The sequence below is a fragment of the Thalassophryne amazonica genome, chromosome 15 (assembly GCF_902500255.1).
Source record: "Thalassophryne amazonica chromosome 15, fThaAma1.1, whole genome shotgun sequence".
Taxonomy (NCBI): Eukaryota; Metazoa; Chordata; class Actinopteri; order Batrachoidiformes; family Batrachoididae; genus Thalassophryne; species Thalassophryne amazonica.
The window spans coordinates 73,952,338-73,979,973 of record NC_047117.1 but is presented as its reverse complement, the minus strand read 5'-3'; the positions used below and the strand labels follow the sequence as shown (position 1 = coordinate 73,979,973).

Genomic DNA, 27,636 nt, shown 5'->3' with positions numbered 1-27,636 from the left:
TTATTTACTAAATAAGTCAGGACCGCTTTGTCATGTGTAAGAAAGAAGCAGCAGCTTGTCTGTGGTATGATCTGCAGACTATTCTACATTAGCAGTGGTTAGGCTTACTCTAATCAAAACGGCAGTTAGGAAATGTGTGGCCACAAATGTATAAAACACAGTTGCTTATAACAACACTGTAGGGTTCAACAGTCTCTTTTCTTTACATGTTAAATTAAGGTGGTCAGTTTAAAAAAAATATCTATATACAATACAGGCTGGTCCTGCCCAGGCTCCAGCCCCTCGTGACCCTTAATTGGAGAAAGCGGGTATAGAAACTGAATGAATGAATATAAGTTGTAGCCAGTTGCTGGTCTCAGATGTTCCCAGAACACACCTGAAACAGCCCCCTTAGACAGGAGTAGCACTGTAACCTCCCAATCCAGAGCACCAAAAAGACTAGGATGGAAATTTAAGACCACAAGCCACAGAAAAAAGATAATAGAGTTTTTGTTCCTGAATGGCTTAAAACAAAACAAAAAGCAGTACATGTTCATTTAGAAGAAGCCCCATTAGAATTAGCCACATTTAAAAAATATCCGGAGTGAAATGTAGGACTGTATTCTCAGAACTCTGAATTAGTGCATTTCTTTGGCGAATGGGTTCCGTTTGAGACACAGTTTCATCAACAGACCATAGAGATCGATAGAAGAACGAGAGGACGGACTTCTCGTGTGACCGTGTGCCATCATGGAATGGGGTAACTTACAGCGCGTCAGCACAACTAGAATAGCATTTAGCAATGCTGAAACCAACTCAACTGGTGAGTTTACCTGTTTATCGTTGTCCTACACAGAGCATTTGTTTATTTATCTGGCTCTATAGTGTTTGCGAGCCTCTGTGCTGTCATGGAAATGACGTTTAACTGTGCGTGCTAGTTATTTTAACCAGAGAAAAGCTGGTGGAAAAAACACCCCATCTTTCCTCATTTTAACTTTTTTTTTAAGAATAGAAAGATAAACTGCACCATTAGGACGCGTATGCTGATCAGTACTTGTATCTATTTCTATGCAACAGACTTAATCAGGCTTGATTTATTCTGATGCTTCTTCACTTTATTCCCATGACATTTCGCCACTACCAAAGACTGCCGACAATCGAGATTAGAACATATATTGTTACTATATGCAATGCTACACTTAGCTGTGAATTTGATGTCAATCAAAATAATTGACTCTGATGAATCTAGATACTTTTTTTGAGTGTTTGTAAAGTTTGCTTGGCTCCTCTGTGTATGTAGGGAATAGTGAGCATACGAAATGCTCCGTATTGAGCAGCCTTCTCAAGTAAAAAAAAGCATTATAGGAGAACACACTGGATTTGTCTCCCGTGTTTAATCAACTGCAGACCACCAGACATCCACCAGTCTCTGATCTTTGTCTCCGCCCCGCCGGTCCGCTCAGCAGACAGTGAGGGGCTGAGGCTCACTCTCACGCCGCTGGTTCTTCTTCAGGAGCTGAATACGATTGTGGCAATAAAACTTGATGGCTCGCCAGTCACGGTGGTTGTCGACGAGCAGGGGGCACTGCTGTAGGCAGCGCTCGCAGTCAGCCTTGGCGGGAACACGAAGCTCAGTGATGTTCTGGGTCAGGTGTTCTTCCACCGCTGCACGTTCTGCCTCTGACCAAGGACGCTTCAGGACACCTCGCTTTCCTGTGTGAGAGGGAGCAGAACCCGAGTAAACAGACGATACATTTTACACTGACTAATTTAGAAACACACAACATCCAAAATGTTAGTAAACCAGCCATCCTGATGTTACAGGCAAATTCAACAATCACAACTGCATTTTCACATGAAAAACTAAAATACAGTGCATCCGGAAAGTATTCACAGCGTTTCATTTTTTCTACATATTGTTATGTTACAGCCTTATTCCAAAATGGAGTAAATTAAACGTTTCCCTCAAAATTCTACTCACAACACCCCATAATGACAACATGAAAAAAGTTTTTTATTTGATATATATATATATATATATATATATATATATATATGAACAACCAAGAAATCACATGTACATAAGTATTCATACCCTTTGCTCAATACTTTGTGTATGCACTGTTGGCAGCAATTACAGCCTCAAGTCTTCTAGACTATGATGCCACAAGCTCAGTGGACCTGATTGCTCAGGGGAGTTGGTAAGGTAAGACTTTACTCCTGTGAAGCATCATGAGGCAGCTTTGTTGTGATTTGGTGCTGTATAAATATAATAAATTGAAAGCCGTGCAAGGTTATCCAATTTTGCGAGACTATGACCAAGAAGGCTTGGAGAGGATGCGATGACAGGTTAGTGATTTCAGTGGGAGAGCGGTGCGGTGGACATAGAACTTTGAAACAACACTGCTAGCTGTTAGCGATGTCAAAGGTTACTGACTGACTGTTTTTAGACAAATGAGATAATCGAGAAACACAAATATGATAATGGAAACTGATTGTTTAAGACCATAATGCTGAATTTGTGCAACTTGAAAATATCAAAGCTTACAAAGCTACAGTATGTGAAGCCAGAAGCAGCGTCAGACAGCAACTGTATTGTCTGTGGCTGATGTGGGCCAAATGAGGAAAAGTAAAATCAGCAGGATGCCGCTGTGTTACAAGGTAAGTCGGCTTCTTCCTTGTTTCACTCGAGGTCGCCACAGCAGATCATAGGGGGATCTGCGTAGTTGATTTGGCACAGGTTTTACACTGGATGCCATAACACAACTACACATGACATGACAGTGCACCGCCCCTTTGGCAACTTGGATGTTAGCATTTAAAAGAACATCGTTAAGGGTTTGTGAGTGTTCAGCAAGGAATGTGTGTGTGTGTGTGTGTGTGTGTGTGTGTTGAAGTGGACGGGGGGTTGTCTTGTGAAAATCCATTATATAACAGGCCACTGTGTTAAATGTCCATTTAATGGGTTTGTTTTTCACTGTGTTGACTATATATATATATATATATATATATATATATATATATATATATATATATATATATATATATATATATATATATATATATATATACAGTAATGTTCAGAATAATAGTAGTGCTATGTGACTAAAAAGATTAATCCAGGTTTTGAGTATATTTCTTATTGTTACATGGGAAACACAAATCCAACAAGACCAAGCATTCATGATATGCACACTCTTAAGGCTATGAAATTGGGCTATTAGTAAAAAAAAGTAGAAAAGGGGGTGTTCACAATAATAGTAGCATCTGCTGTTGACGCTACAAACTCAAAACTATTATGTTCAAACTGCTTTTTTAGCAATCCTGTGAATCACTAAACTAGTATTTAGTTGTATAACCAGTTTTTCATGATTTCTTCACATCTGCGAGGCATTAATTTTGTTGGTTTGGAACCAAGATTTTGCTCATTTACTAGTGTGCTTGGGGTCATTGTCTTGTTGAAACACCCATTTCAAGGGCATGCTCTCTTCAGCATAAGGCAGCATGACCTCTTCAAGTATTTTGACATATCCAAACTGATCCATGATACCTGGTATGCGATATATAGGCCCAACACCATAGTAGGAGAAACATGCCCATATCATGATGCTTGCACCACCATGCTTCACTGTCTTCACTGTGAACTGTGGCTTGAATTCAGAGTTTGGGGTCATCTCACAAACTGTCTGTGGCCCTTGGACCCAAAAAGAACAATTTTACTCTCATCAGTCCACAAAATATTCCTCCATTTCTCTTTAGGCCAGTTGATGTGTTCTTTGGCAAATTGTAACCTCTTCTGCACGTCTTTTATTTAACAGAGGGACTTTGCGGGGATTCTTGCAAATAAACTGGCTTCACACAGGTGTCTTCTAAAGGGGCTTTCACAATGGCGTATTCGTAGAGCTGCTCATTGCAGCGTTTTGTTTCATTTAAATATGCCCGAAATACGCGCGTACTCAGCCTATAACAGTGTTCGTTCATACTTGCAGCTGCGTGTGTTCGCTTTTTAATATGTGCACACAGTCGCGTGTGCCATGCCGCACCAGTTTCAGTGCTATTTTCTGCCTCTGTGGAAGTGTGCTCTGTTCTCTACTGCATGGTGTGGTGTGGCTCAAAAACAGAGTCATTTAACATTATTATTATTATTTATTTTTTTATGCAGCGAGTGCACGTTTATTTTAAAGAGTCACAGCACTTTTCAGCTTTGATCAGACTGATCGATCAGGGCGTTTGATGAGCACACCGACATGCAGCGAGTGCGCGTTTATTTTAAAGAGTCACAGCTCTGATTAGACACACAGAGAGAGAGAGTGAGTGAGGGAGAGCACGCGCGTGCGCGAGAGAGCACTTTTATTTTATTTTAGTTTAAGGAGTCTGATAGAGGAGAGAGAGCGGTTTTATTTTAAGGAGACTCAGACTATTCAAAATAAAACCACTCTCTCCTCAATCTCATCTCTCATCAGACGCCTCTCTGTGACAGAGAGAGAGCTTTTATGAAACGATGCGACACAGTGAAACAGTCCTCATATAATGAGTCCTGTATGATAAAGTGAAGCAACGATCTTGCAGTATTTATAGCTCCAGAAGAACAACAGGGAGATGTGAAGTGGCGCACAGTACCGTGTTGCAGCGTGGGCGGGCTCACAATAGCGGACAGTAGCACGGCGCTGCGTGCTCTCGCTTGAAGGCTCCATGCTGTGCTGTACACCGAAGAAAATTAAACAGGTTTAATTTCTTCCATCCTACGCACGTAGCTCTCAACATACTGCTGCGTATTGAGAAAAAACTCCTCATGAAGTGGGCGGAGAGCTGCTCATTACAGCGTAGACGATACGCTGTAATGAGAAGCTCTACCAATACGCCACTGTGAAAGCCCCTTAACTGTCACAGCACCTACAGGTAACTCCAGACTGTCTTTGATCATCCTGGAGCTGATCAATGGGTGAGCCTTTGCCATTCTGTTTATTCTTCTATCCATTTTGATGGTTGTTTTCCATTTTCTTCCACACGTCTCTGGTTTTTTTTTGTCCATTTTAAAGCATTGGAGATCATTGTAGATGAACAGCCTATAATTTTTTGCACCTGCGTATAAGTTTTCCCCTCTCCAATCAACTTTTTAATCAAACTACGCTGTTCTTCTGAACAATGTCTTGAACGTCCCATTTTCCTCAGGCTTTCAAAGAGAAAAGCATGTTCAACAGGTGCTGGCTTCATCCTTAAATAGGGGACACCTGATTCACACCTGTTTGTTCCACAAAACTGACAAACTCACTGACTGAATGCCACACTACTATTGTGAACACCCCCTTTTCTACTTTTTTTTTTACTTATAGCCCAATTTCATAGCCTTAAGAGTGTGCATATCATGAATGCTTGGTCTTGTTGGATTTGTGAGAATCTACTGAATCTACTGGTACCTTGTTTCCCATCTAACAATAAGAAATATACTCAAAACCCAAAATCTTTTGGGCCATGTTTTGTTCTTGTTCCACTAAAAAAAAAATAAAAGATCTGTGCCAAATTTTATTGTAATCGGACATTGTTTAGGGGTCCCCCAAAAAGCAACAATTTTCCCCAAACAAGCAATGTTGGAATTCCAGTAATTCCAGTAATGTTTTCCTCTGGGTGACCAATCAAATACCACTTTTTGCAATTAGAAGCCATCACATGTACCTGTAAAAGAAAAATAATGGCATCAGAGTTTTCTCCTGTTAGGGTGACGTTCCCTTGCCGGCAGAGGGAGAGGAAAATGTGTCACTCTGGGGGACCTCTAAATCTTATCTGATTGATTTCAAATTTGGTCTGCACCTATAAAACCCCAAGTGGAACAAAAACAACATGTAGCCCAAAGTTTCTCACAACTTTTATTTTTGTGATTTTTTTTTTTTTCTGGATGTTTGCATTGTAACTTTTGTGTTGCTATCTTTAGCAATGTTCAACTGAGTGGTGGCAGGATGCTGGGACGACGATGCCCGCTGGAAACTGGAGGCGTGCCGAGTCTGGATCAAAGTGGAGCCTTGATGAGACAAGCAAAGTCTGATGAGATACAGTAGTTCAGATTAGGAGGGACAGCAAATTTACACGTTAATTAGCATTTACCACAGGACTAGACTCAGGGGTCATGAGCACCTAAATTGGAACAATGACGAGCAACCAACTGCCCCCTCCCCCCAAACATGACCACTGCTGCTCCCCCCCACCATGCTATCCCACCTCATGGCCCAGTCACACCACAACTGATCAAGGAAACGTATGAGGAGCTGACACGATCAGTCCTTCCTTGTCAGCTGATGTCTGTCAAGTTAGTCAAAAAGTTAGAATCACTTTGAAGTTTCATTGTGTTAAAGTAACATGTTTTAAAACATGAATACACTGTGTCTCAAGCAATTTACTGAATAAAAATATAAACCAGCCTGTTAGCTTCCTGTAATCAAACTTCTCATTTTTTCCACATTAATAATTACAGCTTTTAATTTTTGTTGATCATTGTTCGTTAAGTTTCATTGTTTTATTTAGATTTTTTAACCTTTGTTCATTGGAGGAGTTTGAAATGTTCTCACTTGCTTTGTATTACATTTTACAAATACTAGTGCAGTGTCGTATGAAGTCTGTATTCCTATAGAAAATTGGGAGCTTAAGTAGATTTTTCATGGATGGTTGTATGAGGCTGTGTTTGAAGGTGGGATGTACAAAGAGATGTACTTACATGCAAATACAGTTATTTTAAGAAAAAGGTTGACATTCATCCAACATGGTCAGACACATAGAGCTATAGGAAGGAATAAACACAGTGTACATGAAGCACAAACATATGGATGTGAATACAGTAGTTATTGACAATGTGAGTCAGGAACATTTAGGTTTGTTGTGAAATGTGTAGATTGATTGATAACTATTGTGTTTTCATATATTTTGGCTTTTAGCAAGGACAGTGTAGGGAGTTGAACCTCTATCCACTACTGGAGCATTTTGCTTTTTTGGCCATTGGGGAAAAGCGAAAACAGTAATGCAATAGCTTGATTTTTGAAAGTGGTTTGAAGGCTCAATCTGGTTAGATTTCTTTTTTGAGGTAAAGTAAAGGGTATGTATGGTGGAATATTGTAAACAGTATGAATTTGTTTAGGTGAGCCGCAGACAGTTCGGCAAAGGCAGTTGTTTAGGCTACATTTTAATGGACTTCTTACCAACATGGATGTGCACGTGTTGGCATGTTGTTGCAAAATTGGTTAACTTTAAGAGTGATGTCACTTGTAATGCCGACTCTCTGTGCTGACTAAAGTTTACTTCTCACATTCATATACAGACGTATTTCTGCAATACTTCACTTCCATTTGGCATGCTTGGCAAGCTGCTTTGCTTTTGTCAAGCTCATCTTTGTCGTTGCTGTTTATGAACCCAAAATGGTGGCAGAAAGTAGCTTTAAGTGTTTCGGGAGTTTTCCTGCTAGTGTCGACATAGAATGCCATTACTATATCAGGTTTGTTGTCCATTCAGTATGTGAGAGGTGAAGTGGCTGCAGAGTGGCAGAAGGCTTCTGGGCTTACGACTGAAAAGTGTTTCTCTGCTGTAGCTTACAGTTGTATAGGTGGCGGAAGTGTAGGACAGAGATCCCATGGAGGGCGTCATCTTGGAAGTACTAATGTTACATTGTTAATCAAAATAAAGGTTTTAAAAATTAATCCCCAAAATTTTCATAATAAAGGATGCACATCATCGTGCCATGCGCAAGCCATATCTGAAAGATGAGGGCGATCTGACAACCAGTCAGGGAAATATGCGAGCCACATACATACACACACATGGATGCATCTTGCTTTATAGATAGATGCTTAACCTGTAAACCTAAACAAATGTAATGGGGCTGACCTGAGCCTCTCCTGTGGTGAGGAGGCGGCAGATGAAGTGGTTGAGAAGGAGGACAAGGATCAGTGGACAGCTGGACATTTCTGAGTTTCTTAGGTCGTCCGACGCGCCCATTGTTCTTGCCTTTGCGGACATACAGCAGGGTAGGAGTAGGGTTTGGAGCAGGGGCAGGTGCTACAGGCTTCTCCTTCACTTGCTCCCCTTCAGACTCTCCCTCTGAATATGAGTCTGCAGAGTTTCCTGACAGAACTGAAAGGACAGAGGGGAAAGAAAAGTTGTGGGAAAAAACAAGAGAGCAGCAATACAGGAGTATACTGTTAATCCTTTTGAAAAAAAAGAAGACAACTGTGTGACTCCATAAAGGGAAACATGATAGAGCTAATCTTGGACAACAGTTGCACTCATTCATTGCTCACTCCATCCATCCATCCATCCATCCATCCATCCATCCAGATAGATAAATAGATAGATACTTTATTGATCCCAGAGGGAAATTCAAGGAATTTCAGGGAAATCCATCCATCCATCCATCCATCCATCCATCCATCCATCCATCCATCCATCCATCCATCCATCCATCCATCCATCCATCCATCCATCCATCCATCCATCCATCCATCCATCCATCTTACCATCCAATTCCAAGCAGATGTGGTTCAGGCTCATTCCTCTGAACAGAACTCCATCTCTTTCTCCACATAGTACCACTCGGCCCACTCTTCCCATCAGACCTGGGTCTTGGCCAATTCCAGTACAGTCCTGCGTCACATGGTACTCCCTCTCCAGGAAGTGTTCCAGCCTCTCCACAGCACTGCTTCCTGGCTGCACAGGCTCCTCTCCTTCTCCCAGAAGGAGTAGCTGAGTGAGAATAGCTACCTGCCGGCGAACCCTGGCCTGGGTCAGGGCACGAGGATTGCGGATACCACTGGAACGGGCAAGACTGCGGAGGAGGTCAGTACCTCGCAGTGGTGTGGCAGGAGAATGGTAGGGCCTGGCAAAGACATAAGGGTTTGCAGGGTCAACACCAACATCATGCCGTGCCTGCAGGAGGAGCTCCAGGCAGGGCTCACAGTGAGGGGGAAGGATGAGGGGCTGGACACGCCCACGTTTACCCTGGACCCCAACTCTAGGGAGGTGGGGAAGCACAAGGCGTTCAAATGGTGACAGAGAGGCCTCCATTGGGGTGAATGTAGGTGGAGCCCCAGGTGAGACTGGAACAGGGAAATGAGGAGCAATACGAGCACGGTATTCAGTAATGGACAGCTTGGAGACCTCGCATTCACGTCGTCGGTTGTATAAGATGAGGAGCGCCAGGCTGGAGTGGCAGAGAAGTCGCCAGGCTTCAGCAGACTGCAACTGCCGCGATAGAGACAAGAAGGCAGAGTGTTGCAGTCGACGAAGGTAAAGCACCAGAGAGGACAAGGATGAGAGAAGGGGCAGCATGTGGTGGCACCCCGAACTACTGAAAAGAGACAAAAAGCAATTACTTTTATTCTTTGTGTTTAATTTACCTTATCAGACTTTAATTTAAAACACACACACGTACGCAATCTGCAACCACAAATGTTTAACAGAGACCATCACTGCATTCCAAAGTACAGCAGATAATACAGTTACTGTAAATTTGGCTTAGTGCTTTCACAATATTAATCATGTTGTCATCTTAAATCAGTAGTTAATGTGCACTGGTTTTCTAACTCAAGAATTAAGAATCTGCAACAGTATGAGGTCACATATTTTCAGAGCTTGTCCTGTCTGTTAAACTGGAAGCCATAATTTTAAGTACAGACAATTTAACTGCTGAATGCCATTTTGTTTTAAAGTTACTGCCTCATTAATATTGTAGGCAGAACAGGCTGAGTATGAGCGACCCTCTCATCCCAATTCCTGACATAGTTCAGGCTTCTGTGGTTTCGGGGCAATTCAACAATACATTATTATACAATACTATTATATTGCAAAATTTAAGGACATTAATCAGTAAAAAGAACAAAGTAAAGGAGCATCAGAATGTTAGCTGCTAAATTTTAGTGGGATGTGTTTTCAAATGACAGTATATATTCTAAATTAACAGCATATTCTATTCATTCCATTTGCTCTCATCCTCTTTGCACATTTTTTTTCCAGATACAGTCTATATATATATATATATATATATATATATATATATATATATATATATATATATATATATATATATATATATATATATAATAGACTTTCCATAAAGACATATTAGAGAATATGAGTTTAATTCTGGTGTGTCACAGCTGTACACAAACAAGATCTTCATTTGAATGAACAAATGAATGAATAAATAAAGAGAATGAGGTACATGTTACTAATCTGTACATTTAGAATATAGATTTGTACTTGATTATCCACTGATTTTCATGTTTTCATCTCACAAATGTGAACAGGTTTAAGTTTACCTCAACAAATCTTTTTCCCTATCTTCTGTCCCACTTTCATCTTCTACCTCCAACAGGCCATCTTCCTCTTCCTCCTCCTCTTTTTCCTTTGGTAGTTCTATATTTTTGGCTAATTGACTGCTGAAGGACTGAGGGTGCACCGCCTCATGAGTCGCTTTGTCTTTTGGTTTCCTTACCTCCGCTACCTCCAAAACTTCATCATTTTCCTCTGGTCTGTCTTTCTTTAGTCTCCTCGCTCCTCCCTTCTTGGATGTAGTCACACCCACAGGAGGTGGGCTTTTCTTTAAGACAGACACTGGCACTGCGTTCTGTCCTCGTGGAGGAGTCAACACAGGTGGTGCAGAGTTCCTTCTAGAGGAGGCAGGGGAATGGTTGGCTTTTGAGAGAGCGGACAGGGACATGGACAGATCCTGGACACCAGTCTGCATCGCTTCCACAATGTGGTTATGTGCTGCTGTAGTGTGTGAGGAATCTGAAAGCTGCTGAGTGGGTACATGTGCTACGGCAGGGTATGTGTTCTGTGCATGCAGCCGAGGCATCTGTGTGTAGTATTCTACGAGAGCCGAACAAACATCAGGTTGGTGAGCGTGGTGTTTGTCTAAGTGGCGGCCCAGGGAACGGAAATGGCGATGACAGCAGTTGCAGGTTTGGCGCATAGAGTCTACGGGCACTCTTCCTCTGGAGCCATTTGTGTCACTGTTGCCTGTGGTGTTGGGGTTGACTGAATCTGGAGTTTTAAACCCAGGCTTAGATAAAAAAGAGGAGCAGAGAGGGGAGGACTGCGATGGAGGGTGGGATGAGTCCAATGGGTGGTTGGGATCAGAAACGCTGGCAGGGGATACTGGCGGTGGTTGAGCTAGTGGTGTTCGTTGGGGGGTCTTCTTCTTTGAAGGACAGTTGTGCCATTTCTTACGCTGGCGTAGTGCACGCCCACGAGGGCTGGAGTTGTCTTCATTTCCAGCATCTGAGTCACTTGCTTCAGAGTGAGAGATGGGTGAAGATGACGGAGAAAGGGACCAAGAGGGTGTGACAATGTCTTGCTGTGGCTGGTGGGCTGTCAGAGAGAGAGGCTCCTCCTCCTGGAAGAGGACAGTGACAAAAAACTCACTAGGGCATCGTGAAAACACACCTTCAGCTTTAGCACAACAGATAAAAAGAATGCAGAGTTTTTTCAGAAATTGGTTCAAACACGAGAGCACACTTACAAAAAGACCAATAATGACCAATTATTGACAGACTGGCCATCAATGCAGTAGTGTAGATCTTTATCATGACTATGCAGTTGCAGGCATATCTGTGCAAACTATACTTGTGTGCTTTCCTTGTGTCTCTCGTGTGACTGCATAAAAATCTACATATTGTACATTTGCTTCTGTGTTGTTTTTATTTATGCATTTCCTTCATAGCCGAAAGATCAGTGGGATATCTAGCTGGGCTTCCAATATCTAGACTTGGGTTCGATTCTCGGTCACTCTACCAGTTTGTGTCCTTTGACAAAACACTTCATCAGCATTGTCCCTCTAAACAGGTGCTGGCCTTGGCTGGGGAAGTAACCTGTGCAGGGTTTGGGTTCCACCCAGAGGGAGTAATACACTGTCATCTGCTTCACTCTACGGAATCAAGAGATAAGCCCAGGCACCACTGGACCTCGGGTCTGTATAGAAATGACTTCATCAATACTCAGTTGGTAATCAGCTCTGTGGTGAACTCAGCAGCAGCACTGGCTGCCTGCTTGTTCCACTGGCACCATGAATATCCTGGGTTTTCGTGTATCCCATAATCCCTTGCGCGCCAGAGAGTCGCTGCAGTCAAAACAACATAGAGAATCCACATGATGACAATTGTAAATGAATATTATACTACAAAAATGTATTTTTTTATGCTTTTCATCACGTTAATAAGAGACTGCATGCATGATACCCTGAAAACTTGCTAAAACAATTATAACTAATAATCCGTGTCTGCTACGTTTAATCTGCATGGAATTTAATAAACGCAAACCGAATTTCAGACATATTATATATATTAGTCTGGAACAAAGAGGACAAACAGTGTTGTAAAAAACAATAATCAAGACGTTAAAGAGCAAAGTTCACTTTCCCCCAGAACGACATGATCAGGAAGCGAGCGTAGCTCACAGCAACTCCCACTGAAAATAACGGAGAGGCAGCCTGTGATTCTCCCATGTTTACATAAAACAAACGCAATAACAATGTCTATAAACCCAGAGAATATATTCATGAGAGTTTTAGGCACAATATAAAAATAGTTTTATGTTGCGATGTTAATGCTAATCTTAAAGTGCAGCGTGATCAGAGCGGCTCAATGCACTTCTCAATGTTACTGAGATCTTGCAGCACGGCGACCTCTCCGAGGTTTTGCGGGATTTGAAAGCTGAAAAGGGCGGATGAAATAAACTGTTTTTGTGACTCAGGTTTAATTTATTCAATACCGATCAATTTTAAAAAATGCTTTGATTGGGCCTGATTCCAATGGTTTCGATTGCCTTCGCACATCCCTAGTCTGTAAGTACCTTCATCAAAATTGAGAATAACTTATAAAAGTATTCAGTTTCGATTTAAAGAAAGTAATATACATATATGAAGGCAAATATGTGTCAAAATGAGAGCACTTGTACACTTGATGAGAGAACGTGTGCAGCAAAAATCTGTACTTCTATGTTAACATTTTCATTTCTATTAAATATTCACACACACGTAAGCATAATTTGAAGTCAGTGGACAAAAAACATAAGAACTTGTAGAAAAAAATCTGAACTTGTACATTGTCATTTTCAGAAAAATATTCACAAACCTGTGAGAAAAAATATTCACAAATATGTACATTATGAAGTACATAAATATAATGACAGGTGCAGAATTAAATTCAAGTTTTACTTGTCAATATATTTTTTTTTTATCTTGAATGCATTTCCCCAGTACAACCACAGGTCAGTGATTACAACCTCTCCAATGACTTCCTGTAAATTCAAATATGTTAGCGCCTTGACTTTTGACACAGATTTGCTGATAAATATGTGTCAAAAAGCGCTGCACTTACAGAATGTGGGGGAAGGGGCCGGGGTGTTGGTAAACTAATCACAAATCAGGAGATGAAGCAGCTCCTTCTATAGCTCTCCTCCTCTGCTCAGTGTTGCCAGATTGTACAGTTTCACATCCAGTTGGGAGGTTTTGAATTTTATTTTGCATATAAAAATAGAATTGGGCAGGTGAGCACAATTTGGGCTGGTTTGGGATCAGTTTTGCTTTTTAAAAAAATACCTTTTGACACAAATATGAAACAAAACTAAAGACTGCTCAGATTCCTTCCAATTAATATACAGAAGAGCATCTTCATATCCTGCTGCAGTTGAGTGAAGCACCCCCCAAGTCCCTCCACCTCACCCAACTCACCCCAGTACCATCACATGGTCTTTTAGCCTGTTCTGTAATGTTAAGATCTCTCACACATGTACTACTATTGGTCTGTAAATTCCAATAATTATGAAGTAGTCATTAGTCATTGTGCATGGAAATAATTATTGAAAATCTTGAGTAATTTAACTTCTATGCATAAAAGTATGCTTTTGTGTTTGTGTGTAAAGTGTGCTCTAACTGTGTTTGTGCAAACAGAAAGAAGTCCTGTTATATTCTAATTAACTAGCTTCACATGACAAGCAGTGTTTGGTAAATTTCTCTGACTGAGCTGCTGGTGCTTCACAGGCTTATCAGTATGCTACATAATGCCAATAAATGGAATTGCTGCAGTAAGATGTCAATAGATGTGGTAATCGGCTGTTGCAGTTTGTTGCTGTAGGATTTTTATGACAGACAAACGGAAGTAACTGTGGCAATTAAAATACTGAACAAAAATATCAATCTAATATTTTGAGTGGTTTGTGTGCAATTTCCTGTTATTTGAACACCTTTTAGGTGACTTAAAATTAAGTTTATATGTGAATATTTTATACAAATGAAAATTTTTGTGACACATAATTACCAGAAATGTATAGTAATCAGTTTGCATAGTCACTTTGCACAACATGGTTTTTAAGAAAAAAAATGTATTTTTTAATGTTTATTTTCTGGGTTTCACCTTGTGAAATTAATTACAACCTTTTGAAGGTTACTTGTACACATTTACAAAACAGATGTGGCCTTTTTTTTAAACCCTTACCTTTTTAATGTTGTTATTCTCAGTATCAGAGTTTGACTCATGTTGCACAGGAGATGCAGGACTCCGGAAACCCTGAGAACGAAATACAACAGCGCCATTAAAACAGCCTCAATTCTGCTCATTAATGTTTGTAATCACAATCATCCTCAGCTGTCATTCAAGAGCAAGAACACGCTCCTTCACAGTCGGTCATGAGCAGTGGTGGGCACAGTTCCGATAATCCGATAACCGATAATTAACGAAGATAATGTTTTCATTATCGGATTATCTTTTCAGATAACTTTGAAAACCATTATCGGACTAATTATCTTCCGATAAATTTTTGTCTGAAAATTTTTAGACCGTTAACGTGGTAAACAAAGCTAAACCGCTACAAACTCTTTGCTTTGTGGCTTCTCTCAGCTGCATTTGTGCTGGAAGCCTTGTAGTAAACTGGAGCTTCCAGCAGGGGGCAGGGCACTCAAAGACAGAAGTGCTGACTCATTGATTGGGTCTGTCATCGCCTTTGATGCTACTCAAAATCAGCTTGTTAGTAGTTGCAATACTGGAATTTATCGGTTATCGGTATCTGTAACTTCTGATAAATTTTTGGGTGGTTTATCGTTTTAACTTTATCAAAGATAACTTTTCAGTTATCTGATTATCTGTTATCGAAGTAAATTTTTTGGTTATCTGTGTCCACCACTGGTAATTAGTACACATTTTGATTCAGACTTGAAAATCTCCCACTAACAATCCAAAGAAACAAAGTACTAAAAGATACACTTTCAAACATGTTATGAAATATGCAGCTGATAATCAAACTACATTGTAAATTCAGTATAAATTAATCTACCAATCAGAGAATGGTTTGAAAGTAAGCTTTTTGTAATCAAAACAAATGACATATGTGTGAATGACATATGTATGGTTGCCAATCATTTTCTAAAAGCTAAACGCTGTTTGTATGTATCTCTATACGTATACACAAACAAATATTCTCACATCCTGACCTTCACAAGTTTAAGGGATTATTTTAAGATTTTTTTTTTTTTAAAGTCAAAGGTGAAAATACAGTTCCTTTAAAGCTTATGTAATTATTGATGTAATGTGTGGGTTTTTCAAAGTTCATATGAAAAGGTGATCATAAATATAGTAATCTAGATTGGACTACTGCAATGCTTTATTTTCTGGTTTATCACAGTCCAGCATTACGGGTCTCCAACTGGTTCAAAATGCTGCTGCCAGACTTTTGACAGGAAGCAGTAAGTTTGACCACATTACACCCATTTTAGCATCTCTTCACTGGGTTCCTGTCTCTGTGAGATCAGATTTTAAGGTTCTGCTACTAACCTCCAAAACTGTTCACGGGCTGGCACCTCCCTACTTAGCTGACCTAATTAAACCCTACGTACCGGCCCAGGCTCTGCGTTCTCAGGGTGCAGGACTACTTTGTGTCTGTAGGATGACTAAAAAGTCTGTGGGTCACAGAGCTTTCTCTTGTCATGCTCCTGTTCTGTGGAACGATCTCCCAACGTCAATAAAACAGTCAAGTTCTATAGAGCCTTTCAAGTCCAGACTTAAGATGCGCTTATTTTCCCTTTCATATGGCTAGTATATTGGCATAGTATGTTACTATGCTTTCTACCCTTTTAAATCCATTTTACTAGTAAACAGAGTGGGCCGTGGCCTCAACTTTATCTAAAGTTTGGGTCTTTTAGTGAAGCTTAGGGCTTGTGGCCGGCGATCACCTTAGTATTTGTTCTGTTTTTCGTGGTGCTTAATGCTGACAAATTATACTGTATTTGTTGTCTTTCTGCCACCTGATTCTGTTATTTTCTCTCTGTTTGAGGTGTGGCTCCATCCAGAAGTGGGAGTCTTCTTCTTCTTCTTCTACAGGCCTCCCATCCTGTGCACCAGCACTGACTCCCAAAATTTCCTGTATATTTGTATTGTCAATTATGTCTGTAGCATGGCCCAAGAGTCTGATCTGCTTGAGGTTACTTCCTCAAATCATCAGAGGGAGTTTTTACTTACCACTGTAGCCTGTGTGTTTGCTCTTGGGGTTGGTAAGGTTAGACCTTACTTGTGTGAAGGGCCTTGAGGCAACTTTGTGATTTGGCGTGATATAAATTAAATAAACTGAAATTGAATAATTTATATAACACCTAAATAGATTCTTGTTATTTGATTGTATGTCATGTGATACTGATTATTTGTCCCATTGTACAGAAAAATGGTCCACTGCATTTAAAATGCATGAAAAATACATCCATACTTTTTAACGAAAACATTAAATGACAATGATCTACTTAAGCCTGGTTCACACGACAGAATTTTAAAATTATCTTTAGGTTTCCAAAACCTGAGAGACCACACACGTAAAGATAAAAAATCATACATCGAACAGTTTTGGTCGTACAGTGTGTAGTGTTCAGCCACATGGTAAGGACAACACCACCACACACGAACAGATTTCACACATGAACATTCCCAGCTCAGACAGGAAATCTCGCAAAATCTCTCGAGATTAAACGTGACTTCAGAGTAAACAAACAGAGATACTTTGTGGACTATTTAAAACAGAGGGGAAAAAACCAATACAAAAACAAAAGGCGTTCTTTAGTGGAGACAGCGCGACCACCAGACTTTCTGGTAAGTCAGAACAGCTGTTTTGATTTTATTTTCTGCTCCGTACGTCCGTCACCTCGCTTTCTGATTGGCTACACGTCACATTCAGCAGGCTGCATGCTCATTTGTGGTTGGAGGACACAACACACACTGTGATATCGGGCCAAAAAAATCCAACATGTTGAATATCCCCGATTTGCGATCGGAGCGCTCCTGATGTCCTTCCGAGCAGATCAGAGCTCTCTTAACACACTACACACGACAGGAATATCTGATCAGATTATCTTTATCGCCATCACGATTGTCGGGGCGTCCTTAAGATTGTCAGAAGGGGAAGATCAGGTCCGATATCGGCCTAATTATCCTGCCTTGTGAACCAGGCATTAGGCATCATATAAAACAAATAATGAATGTATCCATCCAACAAGGCTTCAACCTTGAATGGAACATTCCATTTTGCCACTGCACACTTGAACATTCATAATTAGTATGATGGTGTACACATGTTGTTTGCGTGCTTTATTTGGCACTGACCAGGTTTTCTCCCCACTCTGTCAGGCTGTAGTCCACCGTGATCTCCTCGCCCTTGATGATGTCTCGGATAGCGATGACCACCAGTCGCACTTGAGTTCCACAGTGGACCTCTCGGATGCGACAGTTAGGGGAGGGAGGGACGGAATCGGCTGTTCTGGCCGGAACAGAAGCTATTTGGGCAGATGGAGCTGTACATGCAGTGGACAGGGAAGGAGCCTGAGCTGAAACCGCTGCGGCAGGAGCAGGGGCAGGAATTGGTGTTGGAGTTGGAGCTGTAGATACAGGTGGAGCTGATGCAGAGGCTGTGAGAGAGCTGGTCTGGAATCCAGTAGAAACTTTGCCCTCAGCCTGCTCTGATGGGCCACTGAGAGGGGAAAAGAGTGAGAGAGTGGGGCTAAAACTCACTTTTTTAACAAAACAACATGTGTTACTGATCTGTTCCTCTTCTGTAACCATTGACGTTCCATTTTCTTGCATGCATAGGAAAGATTTACTTGAGTTTGAGAGGATTGATCTATTGAGAGAACAGATCCTATTTATTGTGTTTTTATATCATGGCTGATATCGGTGTTTGAGTGTAAGTACGTATGTGAGACGTATCACTGATCTGCACCAGTTGGAAAAGCTATAGAAATGCAGTTGATTTAACATATCAACAGGATGATGAGCCTTATACAACTGCTCAAAGTACATAACAGGCCCAATTGCACAGTACAGCAGAGGCATCTGTCAGAACTGAGCCATTGCCAGCCATGAGTGCAATCCGATTGTTAAGCTCTGACATAATGCATTGTGATAAATCTATTTCCGGGTCCAAAGACCTGCAAGTTTACAATTAAAGTTACGTCTGTATGATCCTTTTAAGGATCTACAGTTCAAGTTTAGTTTATGTTTACAGTGTGTGCAAACCTCTGTCCTTCCCTTCTCCGCCTCCGTTAACCGCATTTGTCTGTTTCTAAGGTAAGAACACTTAATAAAACTTTTTTCTTTTACTTTATATATTTTATTATGCACAGGTAAAATATACATGTCTGTTTGTTAATAAAAAAATATTTTTCCATAATTTAAAGTGATTTGGGGACATTTTACAAGGCTAGAACGGATTAAAATTATTTTAGTTATTTTCAAAGGGGGAAATTCGTTTGGAATATGAGCAGATTGGCTTACGAGCTTGGTCATGGAACAAATTAAACTTGTAAATCAAGGTTCCACTGTACTACTAAAATGTAATTTTTTATGCTTTTCATCACATTAATAAGAGACTGCATCCATGAGACCCTGAAAACTTGCTGAAACAAATATTACCAATGATCCATGTCTGCTAGGTTTAACCTGCGTGGAATTTAATAAACGCAAACTGAATTTCAGACATCTTATATACATATTACTCTGGAACAAAGAGGACAAACAGTGTTATAAAGGACAATAAACAGGACGTTAAAGTGCAAACTTCACTTTCCCACTGAATGACATGAACAGGAAGCGATCACAGCTCACAGCAACTCCTGTTGAAAATAACGGAGAAATGACCTGAGCTTCTGGCATTTTTACATAAAACAAATACAATAACAATGTCTAAAAACCCAGTTAATATATCCAGGAGAGTTTTAGGCACAATATACAAAGTTTTATGTTGCGATGTTAATGCTGTTGTCCGTGTGCAACGGTTTAAGTGCAGCCTGATCACAGCATATCAGTGCAGTTCTCAATGTTAATGACAGCACACCTTTTCTGTTTGGACCCGGAAGTTGAAAATCACGATGCGTTACATCACACTTAACAACCGGATGAGGTGATGTGTAAGTTTTGAGGAAGGAAGTGTTTTAATTCACCTGATCACAGATTTCTCGAACAAACGCCTCCTTGTCTACCCTCAGGGCTGTCACAGCCCATTTTCTCAATTCCCTACACAGCCTGTAATTTCTAATAAGCCATGCACTAAGACTTCTCTGGGTGGTATTCAGACCATCTTCATCCACCCGGTTGTAAATGGGTACCAGCCTTTGCTAGGAAAGTTGGCTGCACTGGGCCGGCATCCCGTCACTTAGGGAAACTGAATGACACTTGCAATCCTGCCACAGTACCCTGTACCATGTCCTACACAAAAATGTATAATGGTCATCCTAGGGTGACTGCTATAACCAGGTAGGGGTCAGTGAAGGATTACACCTGGGTTAGCATTTAAAAATGCTCCAATCATATTGAAATCTACACCACATTATTTGTCTGGTCATATGGATTACATAAATGTCTAGTTTTTGGACTATTTTTGACCGAATGTTATGGAGTTATCCTATCTAAAATGCGTCCAACGTGTGTGGCTTGTTGACTGTGTGTTTGCAGGGCCAAACCATATATGGGCAAAAGGTGGAGCATGGGTGAGACTGTGTATGACCTGGACAGGAGAAATGATGGCAGAACACAACCCCATCTTAAGAATTACCCACAAGCTTACTGAACAGGCTAACCTTTTTTTGGATGGTTATTAAATCACATTTTGGGGGGCTGACTGGTGGCTCTCGTAATTGTTTTGCTGTGGTGTGGGAATTAAAAATTATGACCCGCTTATTTCCTCAGAAATCATGGATTAACTGGACCTAATGTCATCAAGCTACTAATAACTGCTAAAATGTTAACAATGTTAGCATCCAAAATTACACCACATGACAATTTCACTTGATGCAAATACTGGTGCACACACATCTTAGATGATCCATTACAAGATTTAACCCCACAAAGAGCCATATTATTACAGATATTTGTAATAAAATGCTCAAAAAAGACAGACACAATCCACCACAGCAGCTGCAGCTAGTAGCCTCTGACTGACTGCAGCTATGATATCAGTTCAGCAACAACACAAGTTGTCACTTAAAGAACATGTCATTTAACGCCCCGGTTAGCAACACAACATCAAAGTATTCATGACTGTAAGTCTATCTTTGCACTTGCATTAATAAGTAATGGTCGCTGATGTATTTTTATTGCTAATTAGCCCTATTGCTTGGCGAGTCAGCAGGTGGATTTCCGGAAAATATCTTACTCTGCATTTTTCGCTGTTTCTTGGCGTGTGACGTACATTTTAGCAAATGCAGAAATATCTCGATGGCCGTCAGACAGACTGAAACGAACACTGCTACGTCTGATAACGAAGCTTCTGAGCTTTTATTGGAAAGTGATGGCTGGGAGTTACATAGGATGTACAGAGAGGAGAAGACACACTTCAACCTGAAATTCTTCATTTTTTGAATCTGTCAGATTTTGGATCCTAATGTGTGTTGACTCTGCTGCCTGTGCCACAGGCCGCTATTTTACTTTTGCTGTGAATGCGTATGTGGAACGTCTCCACGATGCTGTTTTTACAGGCTGCCTGAACATGCAGATGTATTTCTTACATTGGAAAAAAGTCTGAATACATTATTTTCAGGAGATAATGGTCTTTCTATTTAACAGTCCAGAATCATGAGAGAACTTTGTGAGGAGCTGACGGCGGAGCTGCTGTGGGACCACGCCAAAATAAGAGAGATGATTGGAGAAAGAGCCGCTTTTGGAAGTGACCAAGAGAGTCCAGCAGGGGTGGCACATGGTCAGAGGGCTGGGCACACCTGTCAGCACCAGCTGGGATTATCCTTTTTCTTCCTCTTTTTCTTCTAAAGCAGGACCATAATGGCAAAAAAGCTCATGTTGGCGGCCGTGGTCAGCCCCCGCGCACAGAGGTGGGCTTAAACACAGCAGAGCTGTGGAGGACATCTGTCCACACGTGGATGGCGTGGACCTGGACATGGTTCTCCAGCTGGCAATCACGCGCCATTAATGTGTGATGGTGCCAGCCAGGACCTCTTTGATGGCATGGACCTGGACATTATTCTTTGGCTGTCGATCGCGCAGCATCTGTGCATGATGGTACCAGTCAGGATCTCTTTGATGGAGTGGACATGGACATTATTCTCCAGTTGGCAATTGTGGATGATCCGTGCGTAATGACTTATTTGATGGTGTAGACTTTATGTATTTAAACTTGGAAATCATTCTACAAGTAGGTCGGTGCCCTGTTCATTTTTTTTTTTCCTTTTGCATTTTGTTCTCCTCAGTGGCGCTGGTAGGCTTTGTTATTTTTATTTTACTTTGAGAGAGCCTGTCGGATTTTGGATCTTGATGTGTAGTGTCTGTAGTGGAGCAAAACGCTGCTTTAACCCCATTATAGCTACCGCCGTGAACATACATGTGGGAACTCTCCAGTGTTTTTCAGGCTGCTTGATCACACCGATGTATTTGTTAGATTTTTCACAGTTACATCAATGACAACACTTATGTGCATGCACAAAGCTGAGTCTCTAGCAGCGACTGCTTTTAAAAGGTTGCATTCATGATTAATGGACATGCACTAAGTCTTCTCACAGTGGAGAGCGGCTGCTGCTTTTACCATGACTGCATCAAAATTAACAGCTATCACTGAAAAACCGAGTCATCATAACATGACATGACACTTATGTAAACTTTGCAATTAATCTGCAGCTCCATTCTATACATTCCATTCAACAGCACACTGGGACGTTTCCTCAAAGCTACCTAAATGCTGTCAGAAACACTCAGAAAAATGACTACTCACAAGCACTCTGGTTATGGCAGTCTCCGTAGCTGTCTGTTGCGAATGCCGTATACTTTGAGACCAGTCATGGAAGTGCACACAGTCCTGGTGTATCATTGGATGGTCACTAACAGCCTAAAACTAAGTTGTTATGATTTCTGTGCGACATGTCCTTTAAATCGGCCACATCACTAATGTGTTAGGATAAAAGTGCTTAGCTGCATAGCGAGCATAATGATAATATCTGAAAAACAATAAACACATGTATATTTAAAGTATACCACTGGCTTTGATGTTAGATGTATTTTGATCTAAGTTGTTTTTATTTCTTCAACTTGCTTTAGCAGAGTATTGTGCAACAGTATTTTCAAAAACAATTAGAGTAACCATTGTTTTCCCACAAAAAAAGACAGCACCCAGTATTTTTTTTTAAACATTTCATTCTCTGAATAATGTAATATGGTCACTACACTTAATTTTTTTAAATATTTTATATTATGCATTTTAGGGCAGCACGGTGGCTTAGTGGTCAGCACTGCTGCCTCACAGCAAGAAGGTTGTGGGTTCAATTCCCGTGGCCTTTCTGTGTGGAGTTTGCATGTTCTCCTGGGTTTCCCCAGGTGCTCCGGTTTCCTCCCACATCCAAAGACATGCGGGTTAGGTGGATTGGAGTCTTTAAAATTGTCCGTAGGTGTGTGTCTGTGTTTGTTTGTCTGTTTGTGGCCCTGCAACAGACTGGCGTCCTGTCCTGGGTGTACCCCACCTCGCTCTCTATGACTGCTGGGATAGGCTCCAGCCCCCCGCGACCCTTAATTGGACTAAGCGGTAGAAGGTGGATGGATGGATGGATGGATTATGCATTTTAACCAACAGGTATTTCTACTTGTCGGGTAAAAACAGCAAAAATACTGACATAAAGGTCAATTTCAGTTTTTACAGTGGTCAAAGGTTAAAGTTGCTCCACTTTTGGTAAAAAGTGGCGCAAATTATTGGTTGATCTAATATGATTAATAAATGGAATAATTTTGACTGTGCTGAATGCTTGGTTGACAAAGTAATGGTCATACAAGATCAGCCTGACATATCCTGTAAGATGGTAACAAAGCATGACAGATGGCAACAATAATGACTTGGATTTATAGAGTGCTTTTCAAGACACCCACACTGTTCTTTTTTAAAACCATATTAGCTCAACCAATAATTTGGATAACTCTTTACCACAGTTGGAGCAACTTTACATTTTGAACCCTGTACAAACTGAAACTGGCCTTTGTCAACATAATTGTTTTAGGGTTTTGTTTTGTTTTTTGCTTCTTTGTTTGTTTTTCTCCATAACATTCAGTCATAGATAGTCCAAACTAAACCTTTTTATTATCTTTAAAAACTGCTAAATATTGTAATATACAGTAGTGTTCAGAATAATAGTAGTGCTATGTGACTAAAAAGATTAATCCAGGTTTTGAGTATATTTCTTATTGTTACATGGGGAACAAGGTACCAGTAGATTCAGTAGATTCTCACAAATCCAACAAGACCAAGCATTCATGATATGCACACTCTTAAGGCTATGAAATTGGGTTATTAGTAAAAAAAAAAAAGTAGAAAAGGGGGTGTTCACAATAATAGTAGAATCTGCTGTTGATGCTACAAACTCAAAACTATTATGTTCAAACTGCTTTTTTAGTAATCCTGTGAATCACTAAACTAGTATTTAGTTGTATAACCAGTTTTTCATGATTTCTGCACATCTGTGAGATATTAATTTTGTTGGTTTGGAACCAAGATTTTGCTCATTTGCTAGTGTGCTTGGGGTCATTGTCTTGTTGAAACACCCATTTCAAGGGCATGTCCTCTTCAGCATAAGGCAACATGACCTCTTCAAGTATTCTGACATATCCAAACTAATCCATGATACCTGGTATGCGATATATAAGCCCAACACCATAGTAGGAGAAACATGCCCATATCACGATGTTGCACCACCATGCTTCACTGTCTTCACTGTGAACTGTGGCTTGAATTCAGAGTTTGGGGGTCGCCTCACAAACTGTCTGCGGGCCGCCTCACAAACTGTCTGCGGGCCTTGGACCCAAAAAGAACAATTTTACTCTCATCAGTCAACAAAATATTCCTCCATTTCTCTTTAGGCCAGTTGATGTGTTCTTTGGCAAATTGTAACCTCTTCTGCACGTCTTTTATTTAACAGAGGGACTTTGCAGGGGATTCTTGCAAATAAATTAGCTTCACACAGGTGTCTTCTAACTGTCACAGCAGGTAATTCCAGACTGTCTTTGATCATCCTGGAGCTGATCAATGGGTGAGTCTTTGCCATTCTGGTTATTCTTCTAGCCATTTTGATGATTGTTTTCCATTTTCTTCCATGCGTCTCTGTTTTTTTTTTTTTTGTCCATTTTAAAGCATTGGAGATCATTGTAGATGAACAGCCTATAATTTTTTGCACCTGCGTATAAGTTTTCCCCTCTCCAATCAACTTTTTAATCAAACTATCCTGTTCTTCTGAACAATGTCTTGAATGTCCCATTTTCCTCAGGCTTTCAGAGAGAAAAGCATGTTCAACAGGTGCTGGCTTCATCCTTAAATAGGGGACACCTGATTCACACCTGTTTGTTCCACAAAACTGACAAACTCACTGACTGAATGCCACACTATTATTACTGTGAACACCCCCTTTCTACTTTTTTTTTTACTAACAGCCCAATTTCATAGCCTTAAGAGTGTGCATATCTTGAATGCTTGGTCTTGTTATGTGTCGGACGCAGCTCGGAGAACCGACCAGCGTTTGAAAGACCCAGTATGAAATAAGCAGAGCACGGTACAAAGGCTAACTGAATTTAATACATAACAGTGATACATAAAAAACAAAGTGCGGTCTGGCGTGGTGCGCTCCCAGCAGCGCTAACGGTCCGGAGCCAGAAGCTGTTCAGACTCAAGGACCCCGCCGACACCCCCCAGGTGGCCGCAACAAACCGAGTCTGTGAAAGAAGGAACCATTATGTGAGTCCACACTCTACACACAGAGAGAACACTTAAAGGTGTACAAACAGCAAACACTTCCTGGCTTGATTACTAATCAACTTCCCAACCTGCAGGCATGGAACATCCAGTTCACAAAACTCCACTGCAGTGGAAGTCGATACATGACTAACATACAGCTCAATATCATAAAGGTGTGAGGGACACCACATTTACTGACTGTATAAATGTTAGTCACAAAATCTAACACACCTCAGGAAGTGTGCTGACGAGCGTGAGACCTCACCCCCTCCTCTTTCACAGACCGTGCATCAAACCTGGACGTTCTCTGCATCCATTGATGATGAGATGGCTCCCGAGACGACGATCTCACCCGTCTGGTCACAAGGTCGAGTCTCTGGCAAATACACACTGTGCACTCCAGTCTTAAATGCCACCATGTTCCAATCCATGCAGATGCACCACAGCTGTGAGTCCTGATGAGCCGCAGGTGATCAGCCTCAGGTGATCAGGGTGAGGTCCTGATAAACTCAGCAACACAGCCACTCAGTTCCAAATGCAAACCACCTGGAAGGAGAAGCAAAGGACAGAAACAAAAGGCAGCCAGGCCCCCCCAGCCATATAACAGGTCTTGTTGGATTTGTGAGAATCTACTGAATCTACTGGTACCTTGTTTCCCATGTAACAATAAGAAATATACTCAAAACCTGGATTATCTTTTTAGTCACATAGCACTACTATTATTCTGAACACTACTGTACTTTTCAATATTGTGGAATCATTTTTAAATGCTGACTCCGTTGTAACCATTCACTGACTCCTACCTGGCTAAAGCTGGCAACCTACACTTTTGTACAGGCCATGGTTTACTGAAGCTGGATTGTGTTGTTCAGACCCCTAAGTGGTACCAAAAACCTAGTTGGCCCATGGATTTGATGGACCTTGGGACCTGTACATGAGTTCCATCTTACTTCAAGCCATGATTGTGCTGATTCAACAGAGCTGTAGAACTGCAGTGATAAATGAGCTAGAGTGAGTAAAAAATGTGAGAGGAGGAGAAAAATGCTTGGCATTGAGAGAGTTAACACAAGAAGCACAACTACTCTGAATGCTTGATTATAAAATCTCAAGCATCATTGGATTAATCATTACTGGATTTACCATTATATTTTTCACACTCCAAAAAATATAATGGTTTCCCCCTGTGTGATTACTTCCTATGAATATCAGGGCAGGTATGAACATAATAGAGTCAGTGAGTCAGTGGATCTGCATAATTTACAACTTTGTAAAAACTACTGCATATTCATCTGAGAAATTGTGGATTCTGGTTAGATACAGGTGAGGATCAGTGAACCCCTAATACATGTTGGCATCATTTAATATACACTCAACAAAAATATAAACGCAACACTTTTGGTTTTGCTCCCATTTTGTATGAGATGAACTCAAAGATCTAAAACTTTTTCCACATACACAATATCACCATTTCCCTCAAATATTGTTCACAAACCAGTTTAAATTTGTGATAGTGAGCACTTCTCCTTTGCTGAGATAATCCATCCCACCTCACAGGTGTGCCATATCAAGATGCTGATTAGACACCATGATTAGTGCACAGGTGTGCCTTAGACTGCCCACAATAAAAGGCCACTCTGAAAGGTGCAGTTTTATCACACAGCACAATGCCACAGATGTCGCAAGATTTGAGAGAGCGTGCAATTGGCATGCTGACAGCAGAAATGTCAACCAGAGCTGTTGCTCGTGTATTGAATGTTCATTTCTCTACCATAAGCCGTCTCCAAAGGCGTTTCAGAGAATTTGGCAGTACATCCAACCAGCCTCACAACCGCAGACCACGTGTAACCACACCAGCCCAGGACCTCCACATCCAGCATGTTCACCTCCAAGATCGTCTGAGACCAGCCACTCGGACAGCTGCTGGAACAATCGGTTTGCATAACCAAAGAATTTCTGCACAAACTGTCAGAAACCCTCTCAGGGAAGCTCATCTGCATGCTCGTCGTCCTCATCGGGGTCTCGACCTGACTCCAGTTCGTCGTCGTAACTGACTTGAGTGGGCAAATGCTCACATTCACTGGCGTTTGGCACGTTGGAGAGGTGTTCTCTTCACGGATGATGCGAAGGAGATGTGTTGCACTGCATGAGGCAAATGGTGGTCCCACCAGATACTGACTGGTATCCCCCCCCCAAGTAAAACAAAACTGCACCTTTCAGAGTGGCCTTTTATTGTGGGCAGTCTAAGGCACACCTGTGCACTAATCATGGTGTCTAATCAGCATCTTGGTATGGCACACCTGTGAGGTGGGATGGATTATCACAGCAAAGGAGAAGTGCTCACTATCACAGATTTCGACTGGTTTGTGAACAATATTTGAGGGAAATGGTGATATTGTGTATGTGGAAAAAGTTTTAGATCTTTGAGTTCATCTCATACAA

The 27,636-nt window shown here is 41.1% G+C and overlaps 1 protein-coding gene across 1 annotated transcript in view; it reads right to left on the bottom strand.

Annotated features, from left to right (window-relative positions):
• Positions 1 to 3: 3 nt before the first annotated feature.
• LOC117527053 overlaps positions 4 to 27,636 on the bottom strand; it is a 44,501-nt gene continuing 16,868 nt past the window's right edge. The window contains exons 4-9 of the mRNA XM_034189201.1: positions 17,595 to 17,958; positions 14,451 to 14,522; positions 10,275 to 11,353; positions 8,475 to 9,304; positions 7,846 to 8,091; positions 4 to 1,692 (exon numbers count right to left, since the gene is read on the bottom strand). Coding sequence (XP_034045092.1) covers positions 1,439 to 1,692; positions 7,846 to 8,091; positions 8,475 to 9,304; positions 10,275 to 11,353; positions 14,451 to 14,522; positions 17,595 to 17,958 — 2,845 coding nt within the window. The 3' untranslated portion in view covers positions 4 to 1,438. The remainder of the gene's footprint in view (positions 1,693 to 7,845; positions 8,092 to 8,474; positions 9,305 to 10,274; positions 11,354 to 14,450; positions 14,523 to 17,594; positions 17,959 to 27,636) is intronic.